Source organism: Hyperoodon ampullatus (assembly GCF_949752795.1).
Source record: "Hyperoodon ampullatus genome assembly, chromosome: 18".
Lineage (NCBI taxonomy): Eukaryota > Metazoa > Chordata > Mammalia > Artiodactyla > Ziphiidae > Hyperoodon > Hyperoodon ampullatus.
The window spans coordinates 54,948,515-54,972,498 of record NC_136931.1 but is presented as its reverse complement, the minus strand read 5'-3'; the positions used below and the strand labels follow the sequence as shown (position 1 = coordinate 54,972,498).

General features: G+C 54.0%; 1 protein-coding gene across 2 annotated transcripts in view; it reads left to right on the top strand.

Moving 5' to 3' along the window:
- Positions 1-23,620, top strand: part of LIG1 (DNA ligase 1) — a gene marked incomplete at its 5' end in the record, with an annotated part of 30,843 nt that extends 7,223 nt beyond the window's left edge. Inside the window, 23 exons of one of the 2 annotated variants that reach the window (XM_079723932.1) lie at positions 1,402-1,518; positions 3,057-3,158; positions 4,219-4,335; positions 4,542-4,617; positions 7,439-7,519; positions 7,811-7,867; positions 8,661-8,833; positions 11,721-11,887; positions 12,309-12,385; positions 13,244-13,335; positions 13,569-13,668; positions 14,687-14,772; positions 15,259-15,374; positions 16,388-16,483; positions 17,121-17,231; positions 17,776-17,847; positions 18,273-18,417; positions 18,572-18,654; positions 20,217-20,369; positions 20,479-20,532; positions 21,203-21,346; positions 23,113-23,205; positions 23,365-23,620. In XM_079723932.1, the coding sequence (XP_079580058.1) occupies positions 1,402-1,518; positions 3,057-3,158; positions 4,219-4,335; positions 4,542-4,617; positions 7,439-7,519; positions 7,811-7,867; positions 8,661-8,833; positions 11,721-11,887; positions 12,309-12,385; positions 13,244-13,335; positions 13,569-13,668; positions 14,687-14,772; positions 15,259-15,374; positions 16,388-16,483; positions 17,121-17,231; positions 17,776-17,847; positions 18,273-18,417; positions 18,572-18,654; positions 20,217-20,369; positions 20,479-20,532; positions 21,203-21,346; positions 23,113-23,205; positions 23,365-23,448 (2,396 nt within the window). In that variant the 3' untranslated portion in view covers positions 23,449-23,620. The remainder of the gene's footprint in view (positions 1-1,401; positions 1,519-3,056; positions 3,159-4,218; positions 4,336-4,541; positions 4,618-7,438; positions 7,520-7,810; positions 7,868-8,660; positions 8,834-11,720; positions 11,888-12,308; positions 12,386-13,243; positions 13,336-13,568; positions 13,669-14,686; positions 14,773-15,258; positions 15,375-16,387; positions 16,484-17,120; positions 17,232-17,775; positions 17,848-18,272; positions 18,418-18,571; positions 18,655-20,216; positions 20,370-20,478; positions 20,533-21,202; positions 21,347-23,112; positions 23,206-23,364) is intronic. The other variant, XM_079723931.1, reaches the window with a different exon arrangement.
- Positions 23,621-23,984: the final 364 nt, after the last annotated feature.

Genomic DNA, 23,984 nt, shown 5'->3' with positions numbered 1-23,984 from the left:
TTTACACAGGGGCGGGACAGGGGAGAGACCCCCCACATGATGCAGGATGATACGGCCTGCTGAGACCCTGAACCGTGGTGATTGAGGAACTAAAATTTTTTTTTTTATTGGAGTATAATTGATTTACAGTATTGTTAGTTTCTGCTGTACAGCAAAGTGAGTCAGTTATACATATACGTATATTCACTCGTTTTTAGACTCTTTTCCTGTGTAGGTCATTACAGAGTATTGAGTGGAGTTCCCTGTGCTGTACAGTAGAGGAATTGAATTTTTTTTTTTTTTTTTTTTTTGTGGTACGCGGGCCTCTCACTGTTGTGGCCTCTCCCGTTGCGGAGTACAGGCTCCGGACGCGCAGGCTCAGCGGCCATGGCTCACGGGCCCAGCCACTCCGCGGCATGTGGGATCTTCCCGGACCGGGGCACGAACCCGTGTCCCCTGCATCGGCAGGCGGACTCTCAACCACTGCGCCACCAGGGAAGCCCCTGGGGAATTGAATTTTTAATGCTACTTTAATTCAATTTAAATTGGAAAGCTGACTCTAGTTTCAATTATTGAAGCTTTGCAATAATTTGATCAACTCGGATATGTGAAGCTACTTTCTCAACGGTAAAGTCCATGAAATCTAAACACATCGAGTATTTCTGATGAAAATTTAGTGCCCAATTGAGATGTGCTTTTAAGTGCATCGGATTTTGAAGACGTAGCATAGAAAAAAGAATGTTACTCATTTCTTTTAATATTCAGAACATGTTGGAGTCATCATATTTTGGATTTATCGGGTTAAGTAAACAATATTATTCAAACAATTCTCCTGGTTCTTTTTCCTTTTCTCAGTGTAGCCACTAGAAAGTTAAAGATGATGTACGTGGCTCACTGTATATTTTCACTGATGGTGCTGGTGTAAGGAAAAATAGTGGTAACGCCAGATGCTTGGGGAGCTGTGGATTGAGGTGGCCCAGAGGAGGTGCCTTCTGGCCTGAGTCTTGGAAGATGGGTTAGGGTTGGCTGTGCTGAGAAAGGGCGGTTGGGAAGTGTTGCAGCCAAGACAGCCCGTGCAAAGGCTTCGAGATGGGAACAGCACGGCACATGGGGGAATCCCATACACCTCGGCATCTCTGGGCAATAAGGTGCGATTTGGGGAGCAGGAAGGGTTTGAGGATAGTGTGTGGAGAGAGGTGAGGCAGAGAGGAGGGTGGCTGCTGGCTCCTAAGGTGAAGGAACCTGCTCGGGGTCACACAGCCAGGAAGCAGCAGAGGCCTGCACCGGAGCCGTGGCTGTGGGCAGGCGGAGGAGGGCAGGGGCCCAGAGCCTTCTCAGGGCCCCGTCGTCGCGGGGTCTGAGCTCACCAGGGTGGGGCAGGCGGGCCGCAAGGAGGCCACACTGAGCCCTTTGCCTTCCCAGCCCGGAAGCAGCTTTCCAAACGGACATTTCAGGATGTCCTGCAAGAGCAGGGCAAGGACGAGGACGGAGGAGCCAAGAAGAAGAAGAAGGAGGAGGAGGAGGAGGAGGAGGAGGAAGGTAAGGCCCTGGGGTGGGGGGTGGGGACTGACTGTGTGTGTGTGTGTGTGTGTGTGTGTGTGTGTGTGTGTGTGTGATCTGGAGGGGCGGGGGCCTGTCTGAGAGGGCAGGGTGTGAGGACCCCACTGATTTGACACCTCTGTCCAAGAATCCACACGAGTCCGTCAGAATCCCAAGGCCCCACCCGGGGAGTTTTGTCATGAAAACATTCTGGAATACATTCGTTTGGCCATCTTAATTCAGTACGAATTCATATACAGCTTCTCAATTTTCTCTTCTATTTTTATGTTTCTCATATGGAATGTATTTTCCTCTAAATGGTTTGTTTTTTGTTGTAAATCTTACCAGAAAGCAGAGGGGTTCGCAAACTTCCAGGGCCCATGGTGCCTTAGTAACTTTTTCACGGTGCCTCAAGGCCAGTACCTTTACTGTTCAGTTAAGTTGTTATGTCTGAACAACTATTTATTTATGTTCTAGCAGCTTGAGCATTTGAGAAAATAATACATATAACGTTGAAAGGAAAAATAATATTTAATTTTGCTGCTAAATAATCATAATTAGTTACTAGTTGTGATGTCTCCTGGGCACTGCACAATTGCTCAGACTTTGGAATCCAGTTGAACACTGCCACTTTCCTTGTTGATTTTTGTGCAGTACTTGGTTTTTATCACGCCACCAGTGAGTACCCAGCCTTGCAGAAAGCTAACGTCAGGAATTGCCAAGAATGTGATCTAATACTGACAGGCAAAATACCCTGAGCCAGTAGGTCACACGGTGTCCAGCAGATGTCACCAGTTTCCCTTGAAAATATAAAATGTGCTCCGTGGGAAACACAACCATAAAGACCTGATCCATTGATCATTTGGGGCCTGTACGAGATTATAATAATCATAGCCTTTGCCACTGTCAGTTTGTTTGTTTAATATAAGGTCCTTATTAGGTTTATCTTTCCCAGGGAAGATCTGAGTTTGGTGGAGATTTGATTTCCAGTTGGCAATTTTTAGTCAGTAACAAATTTTACTATAAATCATGCAGTTTTAGCCATTGTCTGTGTCTGGGGATTTTGGGGGGTGAGGTGGGGCTTCTTTCTACTGAGGCAGATTTTTTCCCAAGATAGTTGATGCAGTTTTTATTATTACCCTGGATGTGGGTTTTTTTTTTTTTTTTCCAGTCAGCTTAAAAAAAAAACAGCACCTTTATTTTTATCTCTAACAAGTTACTGTTGGCATTTTGAACCCTTTCCAGTTCTATTTTGCAGTGAATAATTCTAAAATAATGGTTTATAAGAAAAGACTGACCCTCTCAGTTTCTTAGCTGCCCAGGTGAGCATCGGGGTTGGTTTCCCTCAAGGTCCCTGCCTGGTTCAGGGCTGACCAGGAGTGGGCTCTCACACCTCCCGTCACTTCACAGATGTTCAGTCAGCACAGCGGAGAAAAAACGGGGGCAGAGTGTCTTGGGAATCGAAATGCCCTTTGGGGGGAGCGGTCATAGTGACTTTTTGCCACCTGGCTTTTTTTTTAATCGGTCCTCAGAATTAGAGACACCAACAGAAAGCCTCACAGAGCCTGAAGGGGGCAAGAAGAAGGAAGCAGAAGAAGGAGACCAGCCCAGGTCACCCCCTGAGCCCCTGAAGACCTCCAGTGAGTTTCTGGTCCTCTTCCTCCCTGAAGCCCCACCTCTATGGTTTTGGGGGTCAGATGTCTCTGGAGGACAGTTAATTTAAATAAGGCTCAGATGAAATAAGACTTAAATAAGATTCTCCAGTGTGTTGTCTAAATGCAGATTCTAGGGGAAATTATAGGTTCTATTGCTATTATTATTTTTTTAAATATTTATTTATTTGGCTGTGCTGGGTCTTAGTTGTGGCATGCAGGATCTTCATTGCCGAGTGCAGGATCTTTTAGTTGAGTCATGCAGGATCTAGTTCCCTGACCAGGGATCGAACCCAGGCCCCCTGAGTTGGGATTGCAGAGTCTTAACCACTGGACCACCAGGGAAGTCCGCTATTATTATTTTTATTGTTATTTTTCCTCCGTGCATGTGAGGAAAAAAAGAGCCAGTCATCCTCCAACAAAATATCTTTCAGAAATTATAGGCACTGTATGTTATTAATTGAGCAATAATTTTAAAAATTTTAATTAAAAAAATTTTTTTTGGCCACACCACACGGCATGTGGGATCTTAGTTCCCCAACCAGGGATCGAACTTGCTCCTCCTGCGGTAGAAGTGCAGAATCCTAACCACTGGACCACCAGGGAAGTCCCGAGCAATAATTTTTTTAAGTTAGATAACCAGGGTGAGTTACAAGATTTTAGAGGTTAAAGTTACCCTCCCAGGCCATAGAACAGCTCCTGCAGTGAGGTGTCCAGAAGCCTCCCATGGCAGAAAAAATGCTGTGAGGATATTTTTGGGATGCAGGATCGTATCTGATTTTCTGCACCTGCAGAAGTGGGAATATTTTCTTCTTATCGTACTGAGATTTTTTTCCCACCATCCGTAAATCTCCAATCTCAGGCCAGATGCTAGAATTCCACTAGTTAGTCCTGAAGCATCAGGCCTGAGAGGCTCCAAAATGAAACTATGGAAAGGAAGAGGGCAGAATTGATTATGTCTTCCATCTTCAGGGTCAGAATGACCTTGAGGTTAAAAAATTTAGTCAAAATAGTTTGCATCACCATCTGACCTCTCTCGCTTTCAAAGCAAAGCCCCCAACAGAAAGCGTTTCAGAGCCCAAGGTGGCCGTGAAGCAGGGACCACAGGAGGACGGCCAGGCTAAGCCTCCCCCCAAAGCTCCCAAGACGCTCAGCAGTTTCTTCTGTGAGTTTCTCCCCCACACCTTGCAGGGTTGCCCTGGGGAGAGGTGGGTGGATCTTTCTCCAGAGAGTGCGGCTTTCCCGTGGGTTAAAAAGTCTAACTTGGTTAGAAAGTCTAACTCGCCTCTCGCAATGCTGGCTGGAAAGTGGTTGGCAGGCAGGGGCTGTCACAAGGAGAAAGGACCCACCATTTCCCTGCTTCATTCCCAGCTCCCCGGAAGCCAGCAATCAAGAAAGAAGCGAAAGAAGAGGGACCCAGCGCTCTGAGAAAGGACGAGACCAAGGGGTGAGTCAGGATCTATTGTAGAGATGACAGCAGATTAAACGGAATAAGGCAGTGAGTCCAAGATCTCTCTGACCTGATTGTAAGTAGGCCTCCGAAAATGAGACCGGTAGTCACCAAAAACATTCTTTCAGCCTTAAAATTTTGTGATTAGGGTTTAATTATTCTAATAAAAATTTGGGGGAGATTCTTAATGGCAATTTTGTACCCCAGTTGAGACCTGATTACTGAGATTAAATGGCCCCATTTCAGCATGTGACTGCGCTGCAGGAACGGTCGGCTCCTTTTCTTGGACGCCTACTATGTGTCAGATCCGGTGTTAAAGGTTTCTGTTATGCCTTTTTACTTCATCTCTGCAGTAGTCCTGCGGAGGAAGCAGGTATTTTAGCCATCGCACAGACATTGAGACTAGTAGCCCAGAGAAGTTAGGTCATCTTCCCTGGGTCACACAGGGAGGCAGGGGTAGGGCCAGGCCTGAAACCTGGGTCCACTTGGTTCCTAAGCCTGGCCTCTTTTTCACCACTGCCCCATCTTGCCTTCTGGGCCTGTGTCCATGCTTATGTTATTTATAAATAAGTTTCTCTAACAGAATCGTTGCCTGACATGAAGTTTTATGTCCTGATTTTTATTTCATGTGATACTATGATCGTTTTCTGTTTTTTTTAAATTAATTAATTAACTTATATTTAGTTTTGGCTGCGTTGGGTCTGCGTTGCTGCATGTGGGCTTTCTCTAGTTGCTGTGAGTGGGGGCTACTCTTCATTGCGGTATGCGGGCTTCTATCGCGGTGGCTTCTCTTGTTGCGGAGCACAGGCTCTAGGCGCGCAGGCTTCAGTAGTTGTGGCACGTGGGCTCAGTAGTTGTGTCTTGTGGGCTCTAGAGCACAGGCTCAGTAGTTGTGGCACACGGGCTTAGTTGCTCTGCGGCATATGGGATCTTCCTGGACCAGGGCTTGAACCCATGTCCCCTGTGTTGGCAGGCGGATTCTCAGCCCCTGTGCCACCAGGGACGCCCTGTGATGGTTTTGCTTACACCATATTCCCAGTCTGATCGCTGATGGCTGCCTCCAGGAGACAAACTTTCAGGGCCTCCAATTTCCTTGCTTTTAAAATGGGGACTTATCAGTGGCAAAAACACACTCTTTTATCCACTGTTAACAGTGTGCCAGGCAGCAGGCAGTGTGCCTTCTATATCCTAATGCATCGAAGCCTCACAGCAAATTTGTGCGTCGTTTCTGTTGGTATCCCCATTTCACAGGTGAGAAAAGTGAGGCTTGGAGGCAGGACAGTATTGTGGAGAGGTTAGAAATCCCAGCTCTACCTTTGTCAGCTGTGTGACCTTGGCCAAGTGACTTACCCTTTCTGGGCCAGTTTCGTCCTGAGGGTTTGAAGCATTTAGACTAGGGCCTGGCCATGCCCAAGCTCAGCAAGTTGTGGCTGCTATTATTATTATTGTTATTGTTACTAATTTTGATTGCCTTGCTGAGGTCACAGACGGGGTGTATGATAGAGCTGGGATTTGAGCCAGGCAGTGTGGCTGTAGAATTTCTTACCCACCGCGCTCTGCCGTCTCTCTCGTTGTAATGATAGGAAGGGCCAGGAGGGCTACCGCTTATCAAACGCTGAGTCCTTACAACTCACTGAGCATGCTCCGTCCAGCTCAGCCGTCTTCAACCCAGTCTGTGCATCAGGATCAGCTGAAGAGCTGAAAAAAATCTGAAGTCTTCTCCCTCGCCCTTCTGTGCCCCCACATTCGGTAGAGAAATAGGCCTGAGGCTGGGGAGTCAGTGTTGTTCTAAAAATGCTCCCCGCAGAGTGCACCAAGGAGTGGGAACCCTCACCATAATTTCTTCCTTAACCTCATGACAACGTGTCAGGGTAGGGACTCCTGGTGGCTCCATTGTATAGATGGAGACACTGTGGTTCAGAGAGGGAAGCTGCTTCCTCACCACGACACAGCTGGTCAGTGATGGAGCAGGGATTTTAACCCAAATGAGTGTGACTGCAGTGGCTCTAATGGGGTCAGTGTGAGGCATTTCTAGAGGCATGTATAATGTAGAGGTTTAGAACAGTCTCTGGAACTGTGCTGCTTACTAGCTGTGTGACCTCAGGTGAGCTACTTAACCACTCTGTGCCCAGTTTCCTTATCTGGATATGGAGGGTAGAAGAGTCCCTGCCTACAGGGCTGATTGCTAGCAGATGTAGTGCTCTTAGCACGGTGCCTGGCTCTTTGTGGCACCCAGGGACTGTACCCTCCTCCTGCTGTTCCAGCCAGAGTGTGAGGGAGGGATTGGCCGAGAGGCCGGGGGAGGTCCTTGCCTCTTGGAGTGGGCTTTGAAAAACATTCAGATCACGCTGCTCCACTCCAGCCACGCTGACCCCTTTTCTTTTCCTCAAACATGCCAGGTGTGTGTCTGCCGCAGGGCCTTTGCACTCACCGTTCCCCCCACTTGGAATGCTCTTCTCTCTGGTACCCACACTGCTCACTCCTCACATCATTCTGCCCAAATGTCTCCTCTGGCCTTCCCCTACCGCCCTCTGAAGTAGCACCTACCATCCCGATTCCTCCCCCTACTTGGTTTTCTAAAATATTTTTTATCTAAAATGATTTATTCCCTTACGTTTTATTGTTTGTTTGTTTTTTCCCCCTGACTCTCCCTCTGGAATGTGAGCTCCAGGTTAGCAAACTTGTTTTCATTCACTTCTGTGCCCTTGTGCCTGGAATAGTACCTGGCACTTAGTAGGTGCTCAGTAAATATTAGCGGGAGGAATGACTTCCCTTCGACCCAGGCATCTACCCTACAGTCTCCCTTTTCCCTCCACAGACACCTGGACCCATCCAGCTACAATCCTGCCAAGAACAACTACCATCCCGTCGAAGATGCTTGCTGGAAGGTGGGCCAGAGGTGAGGCTTGGCCCTCCCCAGGCTGTCCTTCTCCAGTCCCTGGCACTGCAGGAGGCCCTGTCTCCGGAAGCTTCAGTGGGAGAAAACTGGCAAATCTCTACCCTCTGTGTTTTGGGGAGACCATTGGCAGCTCTGAAGGGGACGGAGAGAACGCCCCAGGCAGTGGCTGGGCGGGGTTGCGTGCATCTGGGGATTTAGCAAGGCTGTCCCCAAGGAGGTGTGGGGAGGAAGGTGGCTGGAGGGGCAGCGTGGGTGTACGCACAGCTCTTGTTTTCTCTTTTCCTCCCGCAGAGTCCCTTACCTGGCTGTGGCCCGGACGTTTGAGAAGATCGAAGAGGTTTCTGCGCGGTAATTAACCGGGCCGGCCTGGCGGGGGCCGCTGGGTGAAGGCCCTTCCGGCCCTGTCTCTCTGGAAGCCTCTGCGCCTCCAGCTGCTTAATCCTTTTAACCTCTCCTCTCTCAGCTTCACCCTGACACACGAGATCGCAGGCCACGGGCATGGCCACGAGAGTGGCTGCAGGCCCTCTGGAGGCCCAGGCTCAGGAGGCCCAGCCGTCATTTCTGCCTCATTTGTTGGTCAGAGCAAGATGTGAGGGTCAGCCCAGACCCCTGGCGTGAGGAAACAGCCCCCACCTCCTGGTGGCAGGAACGGAGTCTAGCCTAAGTAGTCAGAAGTATCTGCCACCTGGCTGACGTGCCTCGACGTTAGAGGAAATCCAGGTCTTGTTTGTAGCGAGAACCCCATCTCAGCCTGATGCTAGCTCTGTGACCTTGGGCAAGTTACACGATCTTTCCATGCCTCCGTTTCTTTGCCTGTAAAATCAAATAATATCTAGCTCAGGGGAGCTGTGAGAGTTCAGGGAGTTAGAGAATGCAGAGGGCTTAACACCAGTGCCCGGCACCTAGAAAACAGTCCATACGCGTCAGCTGTTACTTCTCTATAGATGACGGTCAAATGGAGGTCCTTTTCCCCCCAGCAGCCTGTGATGGTGCCTGTGGCTCGGGTCACACACCGGGCGCTGGTCGTGAGCCCTCTCCTCGTCTCGGTGCCCAGATTCCTTTTATCCTGCCCCCGCCGCCCCACTTTGGTCCTGAAATGCCAAGTGGTCACCCCCCACCCCCGCCCCATCCCCTCCTGCAGGCTCCGGATGGTGGAGACGCTGAGCAACCTCCTGCGCTCTGTGGCGGCCCTGTCACCTGCTGACCTCCTCCCCGTCCTCTACCTCAGCCTCAACCGCCTGGGGCCGCCCCAGCAGGGCCTGGAGCTTGGCATTGGCGATGGCATCCTCCTCAAGGCGGTGGCCCAGGCCACAGGTGAGGAGGGGGCTGTGGTGGAAGCCCCAGCGGTGGCGGGGGGAGCTTCGAGGGAGGGAGTGGAGAGGCCGGGAGCCCCTGGGAGACGATGGAGGGGGACTGGGAAGGTGGAGAGACGGGGAGAGCGAGGGCAGCGAGCGGAGTGCGGGGGGAGAGCAGGACCAGGTCTGCGCCGAGGCCCGGTCGGGGTGGGAGGAGGTGCTGCAGGCCCAGAGCGGGACGGGGGCCAGGACTGAGGGCTGGGGCTTGTGGAGGTAGCAGGGCTTTGACCAGCGGAGTCACGAGGGGAGATGAGGAAAGAGCAGGCTGTGGGCGGGGCCGGCAGCCTCCAAGGGCCAAGCCCTCGGTGCTTAGGAGAGGCTGGCTGGCCATGTGGACGGGGCCTCCTGCCCGCCAAGGGCCTGGAATGCTCCATGTTTATTGTGACGGCACTGGGGAGCTGTGGAAAGGTCCTGAGCAGGCAAAGGGCAGGGTCGGTTCTGGGCCCATGTGGAGGATGGACAGGAAACCAGGAGGCCGGGGAGGAAGTGGGGCAGAGGTCTGGGGGAAGAGGAGCTGAGGCCAGGGGAGCTGTGGGCAGCAGGGGAGAGGGCAAGAGAGGGGAGACCGGGGCCAGGAGGGAACTGCCTGCGGGGGTCAGGGGTGGGGAGGTGAGAAGAATACCCCCGGGTCCATCATGATGGACCCTCCACCAGGACAGGACACCTTGAGGGGCAGGCCGGTTCAGGGGAAGTTACTAAATTCAGCTTGGGACCAACCTGTATCTGTGGGCCACCCAACAATCGAGGAAACGAAGCTCAGGAGATCTGGATCACAGAGCAGGATCTGGGAGCCCTGAGCTTCGGAGGCCTGGTTACGTGCTGGCCCGTTCTCGTGCCCAGGGAGAGGGTCTCTGGGGAGGAGAGGGGCGGGGCTTTGAGTCACACCTTGCGCAGCACCAGCGCTTAAGGAAGAAGAGGTTTGAGGGTTTCATGAGAGGACAAGGTGCCTGAGGAAGATTGGCTGGGAATGGAAGAGAGTCATGGGGTCGTCGGAGCCAGAGGAGCTGAGATCAGAACACTCCCACGCGTTCACTCAAGACACGTTCCTTAGGTGCTGACATCGCACCAGTCCCGCTGCAGACCGTGTCCACTAGGATACTTCCCTCTGCCAGTGACACAAAACCCAGCCACGCTGGCGCAAAGGAAGGAAGATTTCTCCTTCCTACATAGTGAGGAGCGGAGAGTAGGCGGCAGCCAGTGCCGCCCGGCCTCCCTGCCAGACGGGACTGCGGGGCCGAGGCGGTTTCCGCCCTTCCGTGTTCACGCTCACACGTGTCTCCTCAGGCCCCCCTCGGCTGCCTGGCCCAAGGGGGTGTGGAGAGTTGGTCAGGCGATACCACTTACAGGCACGGGGCCTGGCAACTCGGTCATGTGTCCTCGTGGCTTCCAGATAAAGCTTTGGAATATAATTGTTTTGGAAGTGAGTTGGGGTAGGTCCAGACACCAGAACCTGCTTTGTATTTTGCGTATCAGCGATGCTATGGAATAGATAAGTGTAAGTCGTTGTCAAAAAAAAAAAAAAAAAATCTCTGGCCAAGCGGCCAGAGATTGAAATGCCTGCTGTTTCATTGTGAATTGCTTTCCCTCTGTTTCCTTTGTACATGAGTTGGGGCATTGTGCTGACCCGATATGTGTGGGTAAGTTGTGTCATCTCTGCATTTCTTCCGGAGTAGAGAGGAGTGACACAAAATGCCTGTCCTGGGAAGGGCCTGTGGTTCTGATAGGTTGAGAACTGCTAGGCAGAGCTGTTGTGATAACTTGCCTCCACCTTCCCAGCCTCCTGCTCTTTTAAAAATGTATTTTATTGCAGTATAGTTGATTTACAGTGTTGTGTTAATTTCCGCTGTACAGCAGTGGCTCAGTTATACATATGTTGGATTGGCCAAAAAGTTCGTTCGGTTTTAAGTAAAAAGACACGTTTTTCATTTTCACCAGGAATTTTATTGAACATTGTATTCACTAACCAAACAAACTTTTTGGCCAACCCAATATATATACATTCTCCTTCATATTCTTTTCCATATGGTTTATCACAGAATATTGAATATAGTTCCCTGTGCTATACAGTAGGACCTTGTTTATCCATCCTATATATAATCGTTTGCATCTGCTAATCTCTAACTCCCAGTCCTTCCCTACCCCACCCCCACTTCCCCTTGGCAACCACAAGTCTGTTCTCTGTGTCTGTGAGTCTGTTTCTGTTTTGTAGATAAGTTCATTTGTGTCACATTTTAGATTCCACATATAGGTGATATCATATGGTATTTGTCTTTCTCTGTCTGACTTCACTTGGTATGATAATTTCTAGTTGCATCCACGTTGCTGCAAAGGGCATTATTTCGTTCTTTTTATGTGGTTGAGTAGCACTCCACTGTATGTATATACCACATCTTTATCCATTCATCTGTTGATGGACATTTAGGTTGTTTCCATGTTTCGGTTATTGTGAATAGTGCTGCCATGAACATAGGGGTCCAGCCGCCTACTCTTACAGCAAGGGGCACCCATGGGACCCAGCCTAGACAATAAGTAAGGCCAGAACACCTCCACTGTATTTAAATTGATGACTTCAAAAGGATAAGGTGACAGCAAACAAGCAAAGGCCCATTGGAGGACGTTAGTGAGCAACTGGAGGGCAGGCACAGGGTCCCTTGGCCGCCTTCTCACTTGCTCCCCTGGTGATTGCATTCCACCCCAAGGCTTTAAGTCCCGTCTACACACCGATGACACCACCCCAGACATCCCCTCTGGTGTAGACGGGTTCATCATCCAGGCCGCCTGGAGCCAGGAGCCATGTGGCCACACCTCTCCTTGCCCTCAGCACCCTCTCTCTCCGCCCCCCCAAGGCCGGCAGCTCGAGTCGGTCCGGGCCGAGGCGGCCGAGAAGGGCGACGTGGGGCTGGTGGCCGAGAGCAGCCGCAGCACCCAGAGGCTCGTGCTGCCCCCGCCTGCCCTCACCGCCGCCGGCGTCTTCACCAAGTTCCGGGACATCGCGCAGCTGGCCGGCAGCGCTGTGAGTGGGCAGGCGGCTCACCCCCTCTCCAGACCCTTGTCCCTTGGGGACCCAAAAGGCTCTGGTTAGACTGTTCAGGGCTGGATCGCCTTGGTCTTGCCTGTGGGATCAGAGCTTCCTTTCCTTCTGCTGCTCTCAAGACCGAGGGAGCCTCTTCCCGAGAGTCTAGCCCTGATCTAGTGCGGGCCGTGGGTCATGGCTCCACAGGCATGTGCTGAGCAAAGCTGGGGTGGGAGGCAAGAAGAGAGCGAGCTTTTCACCGCGCTGTGAGCACGCGGCCGGGGGATGGGGGAGTGAGGGGGCGATGGGGGGCAGGTATTCCAAGGGTGGCAGCTCCCCAGGCAGCATGGTTGGCGGGGAGGTGTGGTCCCCTCCCCTCCCTTCACCCCAGGCACTGACTGCCCTTCCCCCGTATCTTCAGTCCACAGCCAAGAAGATGGACGTCATCAAAGGCCTCTTTGTGGCCTGCCGCCACTCAGAAGCACGATTCATCGCCAGGTGAGTATGGGGGCCTGTGAGGGTGGGGAGAGGTGAAGGTGGAGAGGGACTGGCAGCTGTATCACTGCTGGCGCCGCGACCGCCCTTGGATGAGAACAGCGTGAGAGAGGAGCCTGGGCCCTGAGGGGACGGGATGGGAACATAGGTTTCCTTTCGCAGCCGGCTCCTCTTCTCAGGAGCACTGCCTGGAGAAGGGTGGGGGCTCGTGGGTGAAGAGTGCCGTGCTTGATTAGTGATGTCTGCCTTGGCCTGAGCGGGGACAGTAAGCAGGGTAGCCAAGCGGTAGCCGTCCTTGAAGTATTTGTCCGACATAGTCGTTGGACTGTTTCTTGGGTACCCTGCCCCATGCCACGTGCTTTCTTCCTCCCTGCAGCTCTTGGAGGTGGGCCCTGTTAGCCTCACCCCAGTTTACAGAAGGGGAGATGGAGGCCCAGGGAGGTGAAGCTTCCTGCCTGAGGTCGCTGGCTCAAAGCAAGGCCTGTGGCGGGGACAGGTTCCTGACCATCACGCTCTGGCACCCCTGGGGCAGGCTGCCTTCCAGTTCCAGGCCCAGCTCTGGCCCTGACCCACCTTCCCCGAGCCACTCCCGTTTCTCAGAGGGCAGCTGAGGAGAGAGGCGGAGACGCCCGCAAGGCCCCCAGTTCTGTCCGCAGGCGCTGCCAGCGGTCACGGTGGTTTCTGGCCGGCCTCAGTTTCCTCCTCTGTTAAGTGGGGCTGTGTGATCTCAGGTCACTTCTGGCTCTGGTTTTGAGGAGAGGGTCGAGGTAGGGGAGACTGGAGGAGAGAGGAACAAGGGGTAGAGGGCGGGGTCGGACACATACGGACAAGCCCACTCCCCATTACCTGCTGTCTCCCCAGAGCCCTGAGTGGACGGCTGCGCCTCGGGCTGGCGGAGCAGTCGGTGCTGGCGGCCCTCGCCCAGGCCGTGAGCCTCACCCCGCCAGGTCAAGGTGAGCCCCCGTGGCCGGCCCCGTGCCCAGCACTCGAGTTAACCTGGCTGCCCTTCTCCTTGTCAGAAGTCCACGCCCACGCCCACCCCTACACGTGGTTCCCACCTCCCACTGCCACTCCAGGCTTCTCTCCCCTGCGGACACTGTTCCTGGCACCACCACCCACTGTGGACTCGGGTGGCTGAGCGGGGTTGGGCCCATCCCAAAGTCTCTTCTGCTGGGGCTTGTCTTAGAATTCCCCCCAGCCGTGGTGGATGCTGGGAAGGGCAAGACAGCAGAGGCCAGAAAGACATGGCTGGAGGAGCAAGGCATGATCCTGAAGCAGACGTTCTGGTGAGTTCCAGGGGCCCTGGGCAGAGCTAGAGGGGTGGGGGGAGCCAGAGGGGGGCGGTGGGCAGGGCCCGAGGGGTCATGGATGAAGTGGGAGGGGCCAGCAGCCAGCAAGCATCCGTGACCATCACAGGGCTAGTGACAGAGCACTGGGTGGTGATCCAGACGAGACTGGTGCTGGGCACAGGGATGATGACAAAGGTCGGGAAGAGGGCCAACAGTGAAGGGTCAGTGACACAGGGACGGGGAGAGATGCTGACACAGAGAAGAGGAGGAGGTATCAAGAGGTTTCCAAGTTCCAGACAGGACTGCGCATGTGGAGAGGCCACGAGAGCCCCAGATGGGGGCTGGTGACTGACACACAGTGAGGGGTCGTGACAGTCAAGGAGAGGACGTCTGTGGAGTGATGGTGAGGGCTCCAGAGAGAGCTGCGTGGAGGGACCTGGCTGGCTACCGACCCAGGGCTGGCCCCAGCGGGACGGTGACAGCCAGATGGGGTGTCAGCGGCAGGAGGGCAAACGAGCCATTCCACAAATGCCCACGGGGCACCTGCTCTGGGCCAGGCCCCTTGGGTGCTGGGTACACAAGGCAGACAAGCCCTGCAGAGCCTCTGGGGCCAGGGCGGCAGCCTTAACTCTGCCCCTGTGTGGGCACCTACAGACTGTCGCTCTCAGGCCTGCCCAGGCCAGTTAAATCAGAATCTTTGCAGGTGGAGGCTGGCCTTGAAGAAACACTTTTTTGAACACGTCCTTGAGTGGCTGTGACATGTAGCCCAGGTAGAGAATCGCTCGTCTCATGATGACAGACTGGGGAGCGATGGCGGGCCCGGCTCGAGGGAGCCAGAGTCAGAGTGATATATAGTGACGCTGAGGGAGGACTACGACAGAGACGGGGCGACAAGGGGAGTCGGGGATAGGCGGGAGTAGACCTGGGGCCAGGTGGCCCGCAGAGGTGGATCTTGCAGCCCGAGAGCAGGGTTCTAGAAACACGTGCCCCACCTTGTTCTCGCCTCCCACCCCAGCGAGGTGCCCGACCTGGACCGGATCATCCCCGTGTTGCTGGAGCACAGTCTGGAGCGGCTCCCGGAGCACTGCAGGCTGAGCCCAGGTACCAGCCCCACGGGCCCCTCTGCAGTGGGTCTACAGCCTCACCCTGGGCCCCAGGCGCTGGGCTGGCCGCCTTCCGGCTCCGCTCCCTCCACCTGGCCTTGGCTTCTGCCCTCCAGGGCGGCCGTGGGAGGGCCCGCTGCCCAGAGAGCACCCGTCTCAGAAGCCCAGGACCCTCTCCTCCAAAGTCAGTCCTGTCCCCTGTGCCAAAAGCCGTTGCTTTTCTGCTCGGACTTCCCGCTTCTGTATTAGAGCTGCTACACCAGAGATACCCCAAAAGGCGAGGCAGGCAGACAGACAGACTCTCGTTTTCTTGTACATAAGAGTCCAGAGGGAGGCAGGAGGCCAGGGAGGGGCTGCACGGCACTCCAGGGCTCAGCCACCCAGGTTCCCTCTGTCTCGTCACTTCGTCATCCTGAGGTTGTCACCCTAATGTGCCCCCCCCCACCCCGTCTACCTGACCTCACTCTCATCGCAACCCCCCCAGGGGTCCCCCTGAAACCAATGTTGGCCCACCCAACCCGGGGCGTCAGCGAGGTCCTGAGGCGCTTTGAGGAGGCAGCTTTCACCTGCGAGTACAAATACGATGGACAGAGGGCACAGGTAAGGGGGTGGACACATCCCTTCTGCAGAAAGGGGCACGCCGTCGAGCAGGGCCGTGGGGTCCCTCAGACCTGAGTTCCAGGCCGGCCGGCCTCTGCCACGACTACCCGTCCGGTCGTGCGCATCTCTCGGGGCTGTAGTTCCCACCTCCAGGCAATCCGCGATCATAGCCACCTGACTGGCTTCTCTGAGAATCAGTTTTGATAACATCGTCACAGTCCTGACCTTCGGCAGTGGGAGCTCAAGCAGCATCGGCTGCACTCGTGCCCTGCTGGTGGGTGTATTAATGTAACGGGTGCCTCCCAGGGCCGGAGATGGCCTTGGTCTGGGCTGTAAGGATGCTCCTTGCGGCTCTTCTGTCCTGGGGGGAGTTGGGGCCGGCTCCGCCCTGTTCCTCACCTGGGGATGGATAAGCGAGCTTGGTGGGCGCCACCCTGTGGTGCCTTGAGGAGGCTACACACAGTGGGTTCAGTAGACGCTTAACAACACAGATGGATCTTTGAAATACAGTGCTGAGAAGAAGATGAACAAAATGAGTTACCATAGTGGCAGTGATTTTTAAAAATACATATGTAAAGTCATATATTACGTCATACACACACACTACTATTTCTTGGGATAATATACGTGTTGGGTGGCACATATGTAGCACTACTCAAGGACTGGGGCCCAGACGTAGTAAAATGAATAAATTAAAATCATAAAAGCCAGAATGATGTTTACGGCCTAACAACATCCAGACAGATCATACATACGCGCAGAGCCAAGTACCTGTGCTTGCATGGGGAGGAGGGTAGGGATTGGAGATGAAGCGGAGGTGGCGGGGGCTTCCACACACACGGCTGGGAGGTGCTGTTTGAACCAAGGAGAGGATTCACTCAGATCTCTGCACCAGTACCTCCTCCAGAGCTTCTGGAACCGTCTGCCAATGAAAGTGGAGTCAAGAAGAGAAAGGAGGGGGCCCTGGGGGCGGACCTGGCCCTGAGTCCCTCTCCGCTCCCCCGCTGTGGCAGATCCATGTTCTGGAAGGCGGGGAGGTGAAGATCTTCAGCAGGAATCAGGAGGACAATACCGGAAGGTACCCCGATATCATCAGCCGCATCCACAAGGTGGGCACCTGCTGCTGCCTCTCACTCAGATGGGGGCCGGGGCTGCACTTACGGGTGCAGGGAACTGAGGCCCAGCCAGGCCAGCTCGGCACAGCAGGGGTTGATGGGAAGGAGATTGGAGTGCGTTGGGCTGCAAATAACGGAACAACTGCAGATGTTCTTTTCTTCTCAAATCTGAAGGCGGGTGGCCCTAGGCTGGCTCAGCTGAGCACCAGGGTCCTCCCAAACCCAGCTTGGTCCTCTGCCCTCTACTGTCCTTGGCTGGTTCCATTTCATCCCAATGCCTGTCCCCTATGGTCTCCAAGTAGCCACCACGCTTCCAGACAGGAAAGGGGTTCCAGCTTCTATCCCTTCCCACAAAGAAAGTTAGTGCTTTTCTGGGTACCTCCTACCACCCCTGGCTGACTCCAGCATAGGGGACCAAATAGTAAGTCCTCAGAAAACATAGTTTTTTTCCCCTCTTGGTGGGGAACAAGAGAAGGGGTCTGTGTTCACACGCATCTTTTTAAGATTGACATCAGTTAGTCAGTGGATCTTCAGAGCTGCAGAAGGAAAAAGATATTTGTTTCCCTGCGTCTGTCTTGTGGCCTCATCCGCCACCTCTCACCAGCCCTGGGTCCCCCTCTTCACCTTTCAGATTAAACTCCCGTCAGTCACATCCTTCATCCTGGACACGGAAGCCGTGGCTTGGGACCGGGAAAAGAAGCAGATCCAGCCATTCCAAGTGCTCACCACCCGCAAACGCAAGGTAGCCTCTGCGCCCCCTCCACCGCCTGCCCTCATCTTCCACCCAGTCCTGTGCAATCCCAGAGAGACGGAGCTATCAGTTGGGTTGTAGTTCTCGCAGCCTTTTGCAGTGTGGCTGCCACAGCTCCAGCCATCGCATTCTTATCCCAGCGTGCCAAGTTGGAAGGAGGGAAGGCCTCTTTTCCAACATCTGTTTTATTGTGAAAGATCTGTTCTAGGAGCTCCCACAACCTGCACCCCAGCAATCTTCTTTACTCTCATTGGCCAGAGTTGTGTCATGTCACCCCCCATTAGCTGCAAGGGAGGCTGGGAGAGCAGATACCTAGCAGTGGTGAATGCGGTGGCTGGGATTAGCCAAGAGCCATCACAGTTCAGTGCGTGTGGCTGGCAGCACTGCTGCCCTCACAGGTGTGTGGACTGTTGGCTGGGGAGAAGGGGGGCATGGCAGGTGACCGGGGTGTCTGCCTCAGGCATGGTGGGAAGGGACCCACCTGGGCCCCATCTCACCTTCCCCCGCTCCTGGTCTCCATCCTGCCCTGACCCAGGAGGTGGACGCGGCAGAGATCCAGGTGCAGGTGTGTCTGTACGCCTTCGACCTCATCTACCTCAATGGAGAGGTGAGTTCTGGCATCGTGCCCGGGTCAGCTGGGGCATGACTTGAGGTGATGGGGGGAGAGCTTGGGAACCAGCGGTTAGAGTTTCATCACTGAGCCCGGAGGCCACACTCGGGCAGTGGTTCTCAAAACGTGGACCGTGAGGCCCTCCCTTTCCCAACATCTGTATGAGGGAGATTTTCTTCCTGTCCTGCAACCTGAACGACATTTTGTAGCCGTCCGAATGCAGAAGCAGATGTGAGAATCCAACCTCTGTTAAACCAGACATTAGAGAGTTGGCAAAAATATAAAATAATGCCCCTCTTCACACTCATTTCCATAAGCCACATGATGACTTGTGACCCATCCGCTTCCTGCTTCTCCTGAGGTCGGGGTTTCTTCTCTTTATTTCCACGATGCTGTCCCATCTCTCTTATCCTGCCCCACAGTCCCTGGTACGTGAGCCCCTTTCCCGACGCCGGCAGCTGCTCCGGGAGAACTTCGTGGAGACGGAGGGCGAGTTTGTCTTTGCCACCTCTCTGGACACCAAGGACACGGACCAGATCGCCGAGTTCTTGGAGCAGTCGGTGAAAGGTGAGGGCATCCGCCAAGGTCTGCGCCCCCTCCGCCCACCCCCCAAGATCTGCACCCATCCCAGCCCCACCCTGGACGACTGGACCAGAACCCTGCCTGCGTCTGTTGTGAGGCTGTGAGCCGGGGCTTCACAGGGCTCTCATGTGTCCCCCAGACTCCTGCGAGGGGCTGATGGTGAAGACCCTGGATGTGGACGCCACCTACGAGATCGCCAAGAGGTCGCACAACTGGCTCAAGGTGCAGCCTGCCCCTGCCCCCGTTTCTTGCTGAGCTGGGGACCAGAAGCCTGCCCCTGCTGGGTGGGCCATGCCCAGTCCCCACAGTCACCCCATGTGAGCCCCGGAGCCCTTTGCTCAGTCCCTCCCACCTCCCACTGCAGTCAGCCTTGGCTCTGCTCCCTTAGTGAGTCGCCATGAGCAAATTCACCAAGGACTGGTGGAGAACCCCCCGGCTAGGCACCCCAGATGTGGGGGTGAGGGAGCCCAAGGAGCTTTCTGTTCCCTCTGAGCTTGCCTTCCGCCAGGAAGTCAGCCAGCATGCAAACGGGATAAAGTCGGGGAGTGATGAGTGCTGTGAAGAAAGCAAGTCCACTTGGGGCCAGGGAGGGTCTGCAGTACGTTGGGTGATTGGGAAAAGCCTTTCCAGAGGCAGTGTTTGGGTCGAGACATGGATGATAGGAAGTGGTCGGTCATGTGAAGATCAGGGGCGGAGCATGTAGGTGGGGGTTGGGGGTGGGCAGCAAGTGCAAAGGCCCTGGGGTAGGAACAAGCTCAGTGTGTGCAGGGGTCGAGGACCATCGAGGCGTGAGGTGAGGTCAGGGCAGAGAGTGGGTCCCAGATCACCCAGCAGTGGGTGGTAAAAGAAAACTGGGTTTTCCTCCAAGGGTTTCAGGAAGCCAGCGGAGGTTTTAAGGGGGAAGTCACCTGGTCTGATTGTCATTTGGCACAAGTCCTCCGGCCACTCTGTGGGTGGTGGACGGGTGCGGGGGTGCTGGGCAGAAGTGGGAGCAGGCAGCCGAAGGCAGCTGTCCAGTAAGAGGTGATGGGAGCTTGAGCAGAGAGGCAGCAGTGAGGAGGGGGCCAGGAGACCCAAGCGGGAGATAGCCGGGCGCTGAGCTGGCGGAGCCTGTGGACAGGGTTTCCCTATGTGTGTGTGTTTGTTTGTTTGTTTGTTTGTTTAAATATTATTTTGGCTGCTCGGGTCTTAGTTGCGGCACATGGTATCTTCGGTGCAGCCTGCCTGCGGGATCTAGTTCCCCGACCGGGGATCGAACCTGGGCCCCCTGCATTGGGAGTGTGGAGTCTTACCACTGGACCACCAAGGAAATCCCTCCCTGTGTGTTTTTTAGTCGTTTATGGTCCGTCCTGCCCCCACTAAGCTGTAAGCGGCTGTGCAGGTACAAACCTTGCCAGTCTCAAGAAATATTCGTTGTTGTATCCCCACGGCTGAGCTCCTGCCTGGCACACAGTTGGCACTTAATCAACGTTTTTGGAATGAATGGATAAATGTTCTCTGTGTGAAGGAGTGGAATGTGCCTCCATATCGAACGGAGGGGGGTTCCGGGGTGACCCCCGAGGTCGCCCCGCCTGACCTGTCCCCTCGGTCCCGCCTCCTCTTCGCATTTGCGTCCCCTCTGTCTCATCAACCCTTGCAGCCTAGAAACCTGTTCCACGTCCAGTCTCCACACGGTGACTGTCATGGGTCTTCTCACCCAGCCCCTCCTCGCACAGTGCTTAAGCTCCAGTGGTGGAGCCACACCCGAGCGTCACACCCTCATCCCCCACCTTCCCTCCTCCCAGCTGAAGAAGGACTACCTGGACGGCGTGGGCGACACCCTGGACCTCGTGGTGATCGGCGCCTACCTGGGCCGGGGAAAGCGGGCCGGCCGGTACGGGGGCTTCCTGCTGGCCGCCTACGACGAGGAGAGTGAGGAACTGCAGGCCATATGCAAGGTGCCGGGAGCTGGGGGGCCGCAGAAGCGGGAAGGGAGTGGGTGTGGCTCAACCTCGGGGGCTGGGTGCTGGGAGGACGTGGAGCCTCTGACCTCCGTCCTCCTTGCAGCTCGGAACGGGCTTCAGCGACGAGGAGCTAGAGGAGCATCACCAGAGGCTCCAGGTGAGGCCCCACCCCCACCCCACCCCCGTGTGCGCTTGGGGCTCTCGCTGGGAGGCTCGGGGCGCGGGCCCGGCGCTGCAGAGCTGGCTTCCGAGTGCAGCACGTCCAAGTTCTCGTCCCAGCCCTTCCAGCTACCGGCCAGAGCCTCCGGTCAGGGAGCCTCATCTCCCCGGGCTCAGTGCCTCGGCCGCGCCCGAGACAGGCTCAGGGAGGCCGTGTTGCTCGTTCCCTGAGTTCGCTCTTAGGATGCCAGTGGAGCCCCTAGTCGTCGCGGAGTTTGCTGTCCTGGTCCCAGGCATTTGGGGCGTGCTCTGGCTTTCCTGTGTGTTGGTGTCTCTGGCCCTGTCTGTCCCATTCTTGGTGTCCCCCCACCCAGGTCTCTGACTCCCCGTCTCTGGGTCTCGGTTCCTCTCTCTGACTCTCTCTGCCTTTAATTTCTTGTCTCAGCTCCCAGGGGTCTCTGTCGTTCCTTCCTTTCTCCCGTTTCCCCCATCACCCCCCGGCTCCACCTACCACCAGCTTTTTACTTGGAGGGGCATCTGTATCTATCCCCTTCCCCCGTCTTCCTCCCTCTTTCCTCACTCTCCAGTCCCGCCCCCCACAACCCTCCCCTCAGCCTTGACTTTGAGATCCAAGACCCTCTCTCCCTTATTCCCGCCACTGGCTGCAGGCCCTGGTGCTGCCCGCCCCACGCTCCTATGTCCGGGCCGACGGCGCCGTGGCCCCCGACCACTGGCTGGACCCCAGCACCGTGTGGGAGGTGAAGTGTGCAGACCTCTCCCTCTCCCCCATCTATCCGGCTGCCCGGGGCCTGGTGAGTAACTGGGGGACCCTGGAATAGACCCTCCGAAGGAACCCCAGCTGGGAGGGTGGGGAAACGGGGGGAGGGGATCTTGGAGCCCATGTCTGAGCTTCCTGGGTGATGCTTAGGAAGACTGGAGCTTGCGTTTTATTTGGGTTTCAGAGAATGAGGTCAAAGTCTCATTAAAAAAAAAAAAAAAAAGAAATTCCCCACGAGTAGAAAGAAAACCGTGAAATTGCTTTCTTTGATTTAAAAAAAAATTTTATTTTTATTTTTTAAATTTTATGTTCTTATTGGAGTATAGTTGATTTACCATGTTGTGTTAGTTTCAGGTGTACAGCAAAGTAATTCAGTTTTATATATATATATACACACATACATACATATATATATTCTTTTTCAGATTCTTTTCCCTTTGTTACTACAAAATATTGAGTAGTTCTCTGTGCTATATAGTACGTTCTTATTGTTTATCTACTTTATATATAGTAGTGTATATCTGTTAATCTCAAACTCCTAATTTATCCCTCACCACCCCTTCCCCCTTTGGTAAACCATAAGTTTGTTTTCTGTGTCTGTGGGTCTATTTCTGTTTTGTATATAAGTTCATTGGTATCATTTTTTTAAAATCTCTTTCTTAAATATCATAATCTCACATTCCGCTCTTAAGTAATTTTTGAAAACAGTTCTTTTCAGTAAAAATTTAGGATACTTCCTGCTGAGCATTTAGGTCCACTACTGTGTTTCTTTCTCAACTGTAGTTAATTTTCACGCTACCGAGTTTTAACATTCCTTGGCTAATTTCTCTCATAGTGGTTCTGTCCTCCGCATCTGCTAGAGGATCAGTGTCCCCAGGGAAACACTCCCCCACCGGCACTAGGACAGCTCTTAGCATCCTCCTTCTGAAGATCAGGAAATTTTTTTTTTTTTTTTTTTTACTGTTACAGATATGTCTTTTATTAGCACAAAAATTCAGCTTATTGTCAACCAAAGTGTTCAACCCTAAAATCCACAGAGATCTCAAATCTTAATAACATTGTTAAAATGCAAATTATATTGTTTTCTCTTTATGGATTCTTAGAAACATCAATTTGGAGGGTTTTTGTTTTTTGTTTTTTGTTTTAATTAAAGTATAGTTGACTGAGGAACAGGAAATCTTAAAGTGCATACTCCCTTTGGGATTTTTTCTGATCCTTCAAAAGCTAGCATGTGCTTTTCTGCTTAGCAGCTGACTTCCATGTAAAGGCAAAACTCATACTTTTCATCTAGTTTCCTTCTTGAAATTTCTCACTCTTGCACCGTCTTGGGAAGTCGGGGGCCCCTGGTAATAAAGAGATGGGAACAACATTTATCGAGCATTTAGGTGAAGCAGGCATGTCACTTGTTCACACTCATCTTCACCAAGACGCTGACCATCCCATTTTACAGATGGGAAAATAGAGCCCCAGGGAGCGTAACTGGCCCAGGGTCACGAGGCTCTCGAGACTGGGAGCTGGGATTTGAACCTCACAGTCTGGTTCTAGAATCCACCCCTTGGCCCTAATAATAATAACAACGGCATAAAGCACAGCTACTGCAGCCTCCTGCTCCGCGGAGCGGCCCCAGGCACTAAATGACCTTATTTAATTTTTACAATGATCCATCGCTTATGGGTCAGGAAACAGGCCAGAGGCGTAGGAGTGGGGAGGAGACTTTGGATGGGGAATTGCTGCCGGGAGCAGGCTGGACTGCTGCTTGGTCCTCATCACCACTCCACCCACCACGCCTCGCCTCCGCAGGCGGATAGCGAGAAGGGAATCTCCCTCCGCTTCCCTCGGTTTATCTGCGTCCGTGAGGACAAGAGGCCGGAGGAGGCCACCACCAGTTCCCAGGTGAGGCCTGCGGTAGAGGGTGGGTGGTTGGCTCAGGGGTGGGCTTGCCTGGCCAGGCCTACTTTTTGGAGAAGGTGGGCTCTGGCCTGGCTTGGCATGGAAGGGGGTGGGGCAGCCCCAGGGCTTCTGACCCTCCCACCACCCACCCTCTCGCTTCAGGTGGCCTGTCTGTACCGGAAGCAAAGTCAGATTCAGAACCAGCAAGGCGCAGAGGCAGACTCCGACCTGGAAGATTTCTACTAGGCCCCCTGCTCTCCCCGGGGGCTGGGGGCGGAGGGGGCCCAGGGGTGTCGCCTCAGGTGCTCAGCAATCTGGTGTTGCCGGGTGCGGGTTGTGATAGTCAGGTGTGCGTGTGGGAGGGGATGGTTTCAGCCGGGGTCTGGGGTTCTATCATTCTTTTCAATAAATAATTGTTGAACACCTGCTCTGTGTCCGTGCTGGGCTCTGGGGGTACAGCCATAACAGCTCACCCTTTGATAGCGTGTAACAGTGTGTCTCAACTGTCGAAACCAGGGCCTTGCAGTAGAACTCTCTGCAGTGATGGAAATGTGCCACGTCTGTGCTGGGCGGTGTGAGAGTGGCTGGTGAGCACTTGAAATGGGGCCAGTATGACTGAGGACTCAATTTTTAATTTTCATTTAAATAGCCACATGTGCCGAATGGCCATTTTGTTGGACAGGGGCCATCCAAACTCTCTGTATTAATTCCTTTAACCTCCCAGCAGTCCTACCAGGTAGGCACGTCGAGAGCCTGTTTCACAGATGAGGAAGCACAGAGAG